The sequence below is a fragment of the Polypterus senegalus genome, chromosome 1, assembly GCF_016835505.1.
Source record: "Polypterus senegalus isolate Bchr_013 chromosome 1, ASM1683550v1, whole genome shotgun sequence".
NCBI lineage: Eukaryota > Metazoa > Chordata > Cladistia > Polypteriformes > Polypteridae > Polypterus > Polypterus senegalus.
Genome location: NC_053154.1, coordinates 37,755,703 through 37,764,201, shown reverse-complemented (window position 1 = coordinate 37,764,201; position 8,499 = coordinate 37,755,703). Strand labels below are relative to the sequence as shown.

General features: G+C 43.4%; 1 protein-coding gene across 1 annotated transcript in view; it reads left to right on the top strand.

The window, feature by feature from the left end:
• The window catches only part of LOC120521910 (butyrophilin subfamily 1 member A1-like), a 19,953-nt gene extending 11,741 nt beyond the window's left edge, over positions 1 to 8,212 (top strand). The window contains exons 5-6 of the mRNA XM_039743342.1: positions 7,779 to 7,924; positions 8,072 to 8,212. Of these exons, the coding sequence (XP_039599276.1) occupies positions 7,779 to 7,924; positions 8,072 to 8,212 (287 nt within the window). The remainder of the gene's footprint in view (positions 1 to 7,778; positions 7,925 to 8,071) is intronic.
• The last annotated feature ends 287 nt before the right edge of the window (positions 8,213 to 8,499 follow it).

Genomic DNA, 8,499 nt, shown 5'->3' with positions numbered 1-8,499 from the left:
TATTTATACTCAGTTTGTATACTCTGAACAAACTATGTTGTTGCTTGCTCTCTATTGGTCATTTTTGACTTTCAGCCACCTTATTCCCTCTGGCCTTATTTTTTTATTTTTTCCAGCCATCTTACTCACATTATGTGATTTATCTTTGAAACAGTACTATTAGTGACAAAAGTCTCTCTATTTTGGCGCATAGCTTCTGTGCATCCAAGTGGATAACTGGGAATACCCAAGAGAGTGAACACTCAGTGCAGGATGCTGATTAGATTAACACTCAAAAACAACATATAAACATTAGTGGCTGCATATTTAAATATGTCACCTTGTTAGAAAGACTGAAATTAAATTTATACTTCAACTGCCCCACAATATGGTAAAGGTATTTTTTCCATCATCAATCTATCTGAACATGCAGCTATTACAACAGTATACATTATTATGAACAAAATGTATGACAGATATTCAACAAAAATCTTGCATGAAATGAGATGAATTAGCTTACTTTATTATGTAAAATATTAAGAACTTAAATGAAAACCTACATAAATTACCAATGAGGATTCAAGTGAGTGAATCTGATTCAATAAAATAACACATTATTGTGCAATGCAACATACTGTATAAATCTCAGTACATTTGTTAGCTGGCTTCTGGGGCAAAGGAAAGACAAAAATTTACAACCATTGATCAGAAAAGAATGTGGACATTCAAACACCAAAATGACTTATGCAAAAATCCCATAAAATAATTTTCACTGATCTTTCAAAATTCTCAGTGGGTTAAAATATACAGTACATACAGTATATACAAAGCTAGAAAAGAAAAGGGAACATTTTAAAAATAACGTAACATGACTGTCAATATACAGTATTTGTTTTGTGAGTGTTACTGAGTGTTGCTGTCATCAAGGATTTGATTATCATTATTTCTTTCAATCAGGTTCGTATTTGTAGGATGTGTTGTGTTCAAGTTACATTCCGTGTTTGTCAATCGTTGTAAAGATGACAGGTTTCATTCATCGATTCGTTTCTTACTGCATCAATAAACAGCTCGTCTTCTTCTTTATCTGAGACCTGACACACTGCATGCACGGGTTTTTTTTACACTGTCTTCCTTTAGCGGGACATTGACTTTTTACAACGTGTGCTTTGTTTCGCAGTAGTTGGATTTATGAATATGCTTATCAGACGCTTCATATTTTTTGCTGCCTTTTCAATTGTGTAATTCGGTTTTTGTTCAGCGTTCTTTGGAACTGTTGCTTTTATCTGTGCACTGCGTCAGTTCACGTGAGCCACTCGGTGTACATGCATCGAAGGTTCCCAGCTGTGCTGGTGCCATCTCGTGCTATGTCCATGGCTGTATTTAATGTTACCTTAGCCCTGGCACTTAAAACTTTCTCTCGCAGTTTCGCTGAGTTTGTGTCAAACACCACCCTGACCATCTCATCTTCCTCTCCATAAGCACAGTCCTTCACCCGTGAATATTTACCCGTGGCAGTTTGCTATTGGATTGCCTCTGACGGACGGCCTTATATGGGCAGGCACTAAATTACAAACGCCAGCGCAGCCTGTCTATGAACTTAATTTAAAGTGTAGGTTTACATCGTGCTTTGTTTCAGTAGCAGAACTCATGAATATGGTTGTATATGTCACTCGCCGCTTCTTATTGTTTCGCTGCCTTCTCAATTATATAATGCATGTTTTCTTCAGCGCTTTTTTGAGGTCTTCCTGGTTTTCTATGTACTGCGTGATTACGTGGGAGGCGTGATGATGTCACACGAAACTCCGCCCCCACAGCATTGAAGCTCATCTCCATTACAGTAAATGGAGAAAAACTGCTTCCAGTTATGACCATTACGCGTAGAATTTCGATATAAAACCTGCCCAACTTTTGTAAGGAAGCTGTAAGGAATGAACCTGCCAAATTTCAGCCTTCCACCCACACGGGAAGTTGGAGAATTAGTGATGAGTGAGTGAGTGAGTGAGTGAGGGCTTTGCCTTTTATTAGTATAGATATATAAATATATATATGTTATAAAAAATGGAATGAATGACTAGTAGATCGATACGTGATCTTCACGCTAAGATCACAAAAGACAAATAAATGAACCATGAGACAAAAGAGAATGGGCAAAAAACCAAAACAGTAGTTTAAAGGGACACAGATACAAGTGTCTCAGTCATTCAATGCACAAAACGTAGATTTACACAATAATGGAACATACACTATGAGATTCTGTGAACCCGCAACAGTTAAAGCAACGACACGTTTAATTTCAAAGAAAACACAATTCGGTCAGGTGTATATTTATGATGACAGAGAAACGATCACAATGCGAGTAGCAGAGACACAAAGTAGGAAAAGGACAGCGGCTGTAAAGGCTTTAAAAGATCGAAGGGCAGCATGACAGCAGCCCCCTGCAAGTGAGCGAGCAGCATTATAAGTCCTGCAAGAGAGAATTTAACCACGCCGGGCTGTAAATAAAGGGACAAGCATTGTTTTAGAATGTCATGCGAGACCAGCCAGCGAGCCATCATTTAAAACATGTCCACAGACATCTAACCCTAGCAGTTGTTGGATTGCATCTGTCAGACAAGCATCATGTGCTCCCAGCTCTTAAAACAATGACAAGAGACAAGCAAAACATGCAGCTCGCCAACAGGAGGAAGACAGCAGATGATGCGACAGCATATCCTTATCATGCTTTTCAGACGCCCCTCCCCTTCACAATGCGAGCAGCGTTATACGACTGGTGAGGAAGAGATGTAACCACATTGCCTGCCTAAGGTAAAGTCATCCCTGATGGAGGCTCGCAGGAATCGAGGGAAAGTGGGGTCCTTTCATCGGATTAGCGCTATTTCAGATGTGGAATAGCCAAATGGGAGAGGCAGCTTGATGAATGAGGTCTCCAGGACTCTGAACAAATCCAAATCATATTATGTGATATCATCTAAAGTGAAATTCTACTCCGTACTTCTGTTCTATGTATTGTACTGTATTGTATTGACCCCTTCTTTTGACCTCCGACTGCATGCCCAACCTACCTGGAAAAGGATCTCTCTTTGAACTGTCTTTCCCAAGGTTTCTTCGATTTTTTCCCTACAAGGGTTTTATTTTGGGAGTTTTTTCTGGTCTTCTTAGAAGGTCAAGGCTGGGGGGCTCTCAGGAGGCAGGGCCTGTTAAAGCCCATTGCGGCACTTCTTGTGTGATTTTGGGCTATACAAAAAAGAAATTGTATTGTATTGTATATCCGGTAAACCAAACACGGGGTGGGCGAAGTGAGGCAAATACAATGATTTTATGAATATATAACATCATGATGTTGATGATATAAAGTCAGCATTGAAATATATAAAGTCATTCCGGTATATATATGTAGTCAAATCCTGATTATATAAAGTCAGCGTCGGAATTTATAAAGTCATTCCTGAAAATATAAAGTCAAAACTTGAATATATAAAGTCAGTCCCGGAATATATAAAACAATTCCCGAATATATAAAGTTAGGCCAATTCACAAATAAAATGGTCTAGTTGCATTAAATATTCTCTAATTACAGTGCTTGTCATTTTACTTGTACTAGTGAAAGGTAAACTTTGACAGCAGCCACTCATTGTCGATCGGGCTTGTGAGGCTCGTCCAAAAATGCACCCATACAAAAATAATAAATATAGTGTTCAAAATGCCTGGCACATATATCATTTTGAATACATTAACTGAACAGTGTTTAAATATGTACACAGACACACACACACACACACACACACACACACACACACACACATATATAATCTGACACTGACTTTATATAATTCGGGAATGACTTTATATATTCCGATGCTGACTTTATATAATCAGGCTTTGACGTTATATATAATCAGGAATGATTTTATATATTCTGATAATGACTTTATATATTCAAATTTTGACTTTATATATTCGAGAATGATTTTATATATTCTGACACTGACTTCATATATTCAAGAATGATTATATACTCAGCAAAAAGAAACGTTCCTTTTTCAGGACTGTGTATTTCAACAATAATGTTTTAAAAATCCAAATAACTTTACAGATCTTCATTGTAAAGGGTTTAAACAATGTTTTCCATGCATGTTCAATTAACCATAATCAATTAATTAACATGCACCTCTGAATGTCGTTAAGACCTTAACAGCTTACAGAAAGTAGGCATTTAAGGTCACAGTTCTAAAAAGCAGGACACTGATTTTAATGCGGACATGGCAATTTATTGCCTTAGCCACATCAGCAGTCCTCATACCTCCCTGCAGCATGCCTAATGCATGTTCACGCAGATGAGCAGGGACCCTGGGCATCTTTCTTTGGGTGATTATTTATTTAAAATGGCCTTTACTAAGCAAGCTGTGGACCCGCTATACCACACCCGACCCTATGATCTCACTTTCTGTCTTCCCCTTTAAAAGCCTGCACCTTTTCCCTATTCCCTCAGTTCTGTTCTGGACTCAGTTTTGTGCACAACAGTGCTGTATTCATTTGTTCGAAATTTGCAGCCAGGAAACCAATTAGATGGGTGGCTGCCCCAAACCTTTCCATGACTCTGTGTAGAGTTTCTGACATTGGCGTAGTCGGCAGGATGGAGATGTCCTGGAAGAGAAAGGAACAGGACCTGCAATGTACCCAGGTGGGACCGCATCGGGCATTTTCAGGTGGGGAGGGTGCAGCGTGACCCGGTACAGGCTCTGCTCCCGGCACACGTAACTAGGCCACCTAGAGAGGCCAGGGAGTGTGCGGGAGGGGCTCACAGAGTTGGGCTGCTCCAGAGGGAGGAGGCAAAGGGGCTTATTATGCTCCCTTGGAGGAGAGTGCCTGCCTCCCTGTGAAACCAGAGCCCCAATTACCACCTAGGGGTGCCCCAGACTGGCAGGCGACTAAAATAAAAAACTGGAGGTTGGACCCAGATCTGCCGACTCTCAAACAAGCCTGGTCCTTCTGGGCAATGGTAAGGCAGTGGCTACAGCCATTGGAGAACAAGCCCTACCAGATAATAGAGCAGGTAGCTTGCTATCTCCTCCTGAAAGCGCTTCCCCGTGGCTTCACCCAGCTGGTCTGGGGAAAACAGTTTATGAACATGGCTGAGCTCATAGAGCTTCTGGAAACTCAAAGGACGGCCTTGCAACCTGAGGGAGCAAAACCGTTCCTTTGTCAAACTCAGCTGGAGTACGTCCCAAAGCCTAGCCAATTACATCCTGGAGCTTGTGCTGGCGTCCCCGGAGTCACGGGCGCACAAACTGCTTAGAAGCGAGGAGGGATGGAGGTGGAGGAGGGGTTGGTGTGCTCTGACTAACCCGTTGGCGATCCCACATACAGGTGTGGTGATCGTAAATGGATACAAGACCACGGCTCTATTCGATTCCGGTAGCAACATTACTATTGTTGCCCGCTGGTTTGTGCTGCCGCGACAGTGGTTAAAAATTAAGACCAGTATAGCCTGTTTCCACGGAGAAATCCGTTGGTACAGCTCCGCTGCTTGTCACATCAGTTACAGAGGATCAGTACAAAAACTAACCATGGCCGTCCTTCTGAATCCACCACACTCCGTGATACTGGGGCAGGACTGGTCGAAAATTAGATGCAGTAACATACATACCACTCCTGGTGTTAACTTGGGCCTAGTTATAGACAGGGATGAGCCATCTCAAGCTGCCTCCACGGCGTGTAACCAGCCGGCAGACAGAGACGAAGCGGCCCCCTTGAGTAACGTGGTAACACCCGGACCGTCGCATGCCGATACGTCATCCACCAGTGGCGCGACGGAACGGGAGGAAACCACACCCCTTGAGGTCGTCCCAGACCCTCTCTCCCTTCTGCGGTTTCAATTTAGAGAGACGTCGGCTTCTTTTAAAAGGGAGTAATGGAATGACGACTCCCTAAAGTTTGCAAAAAATGCAGTGGTCCTAGTCAATGGCCAGCGCACTAGCCAGTCAATGCCACAGGGCCCTCACTTTGTGTTAGACAACGACCTTCTCTATCGCGTAGCAGTGTATGATGGGCAGGAGAGAAGGCTACTGCTAATCCCACGGACCTTCCGGCGGCAGGTCTGTGAGTTAGCACACGCCCACCTCCTAGGTGGCCACTTGGCCACCGAGAAAACCCTGGAGCGGATCAAGCTCCGTTTCTATTGGCCGGGAATTAATGAGGAGGTTCGTCGCTTTTGCACTTCTTGCCTGGAGTGTCAATTGCAACAAATTCTTGCGACAAGTTCCTATTCCCCTGATTGATATTCCCTTCCACAGAATTGGGGTCGATTTAGTCGGACCCCTAGAGCCCTCAGCCCGAGGACACAAGTACAATTTAGTCCTCATGGATTATGCTACCAAACACCCCGAAGCTGTTCCGTTGCGCTCAGCTGCTTGTAAAGCCATCACACGGGAATTGCTGAGGGTCTTTGTGTAGTGAACCCCACAGGCAATACACAGTCCCAAAAAGCACTTCATTTAACACACACTCTTCTGGCACCACCACTCCTCCCGTCTAGCTTTGTCCTCCACCTCCCAACTCTAGCTCCAAGAGTGGGGGCTGCTGGTCCCTTTTATAATTCACCTGGAAGTGCTCCAGGTGCTTGATTGGCTTGTTCCGGCTTCACTTCCGGGTGTGGTGCATACGCATGCGGGACCCAACAGGGCTGCCTCCAACTCCCGTGGAGCCCTGCACCTCTCCAGCCCAGGCGGAGGCCATCTAGCGTCCAGGGGAGATATTGCACCATCCAGGGCTGCTCTCCCTGAAGATACAGTGCAGGGCGTCCCGACTAGGCATGGAAGCCAGCAGCGTGCCACAATATATATATATATATATATATATATACAGTACAAGCCAAAACACTCATTCAATGTGTTTTCTTTATTTTCATGACCATTTACATTGGTAGATTCTCACTGAAGGCATCAAAACTATGAATGAACACATGTGGAGTTATGTACTGAACAAAAAAGGTGAAATAACTGAAAACATGTTTTATATTCTAGTTTCTTCAAAATAGCCACCCTTTGCTCTGATTACTGCTTTGCACACTCTTGGCATTCTCTCTATGAGCTTCAACAGGTAGTCACCTGAAATGGTTTTCACTTCACAGGTGTGTCTTATCAGGGTTATTTAGTGGAATTTCTTGCTTTATCAATGGGGTTGGGAACAGCAGAACTATATATATATATATATATAGTCATACACGTGCGCATGGGAGCCAGCTAAAGGACTTGAATGAGGGTAATTCAGAACCACTGACTCTTTACCTCGCTTTTATGCAGACCGTTGACAGGAAATTCAGCCTGGCCCTGATAACGTCACTTCCAGTTCTTAGCCTATAGATGAAGACCATTCCGGTTCCGGCCCCTCTGATGTCATTTCTTATACTGGCCTTTAAAAGCCACCACCTTTCCCCTATCCCCTCAGTTCTGATTTGGACTCCGAGTTGTGCACACCAGTGTTATCACTTTATTCAATTTTGCTGCCAGGAAATAATATATGGGTGGCTGCCCCAAACCTTGCTATGGAATAATAACTTCTTCTTCTCCTTCTACAGAAAGAATGATTGTCACTTCAGTAATCCATCAACCTGGACCTGTCATTTCCTCTTAGAATGCCTGACATTTGGCAAAGCTGGTGTCTTAAACAGACGACCCAAAGCAGCAGTCTGGATGGCTTATTTCTCTGCTTATTACACGTGTTTTTTATAATTACAGTTATACAGGGTTGGCTATAAAATGCCTTGAATTGTTGATTTTATCCTGGTCTTTCTTTTACAGGAGGCACAGTCAGCAGGACTTTTAGCAGGCATGACAGAATGACTAAGTCCCAAGATATTGGCTCTGTCATACAGGCGATGGCTGCCAAGATCCAAGCATTAAAGGTCCAGATGGGCAAACAGTGGACCCAGCTCGCTAAGGCAGAGGTATGTAACCAAGCATGTGTTGCTCTCCAATGGGACTTCCAGATGGGATCTGCCCAGGTGTTGTTGCCACTACATTTGGATGATGATATTGAGACATACTGTATTGGTGTTTGAAAGAACTACCACACAACTTCATTTGGATTGTAGGAATGGGTGCACATACTGGTGCCTTTCCTGAAGGGACTGACACAGCAGGCCTACTACAACCTTGATGAGCATGCGGCCAGTAATTATGATCAACTAATGGCCGAGGTGCTGCTACAGTATGCAATTAATCTGGACCAGTAGGCAAGGGCGTGTCACAAATGGACTTACGAGCAAGAGAGGCTGAGCCGCTCCCAAGCATACGACTTGTAGGGCAGATTTGGGCGATGGCTGAAACCTGAGGTAAACTCAACCAAACAAATCACCAAGATGGACACATGTGACCTACTTCTAAATGCCCTCCTCAGCTAGCCTGTCTGGAGACAAGAGCACATGAACTTGGACTCTATGATAGCAGCCCTTGAGTGCCACTGGGTCACTTTGCAAGTCAAGCAGACATAACGCTTTACGCTTCAGGTTCCGTCCTGGAT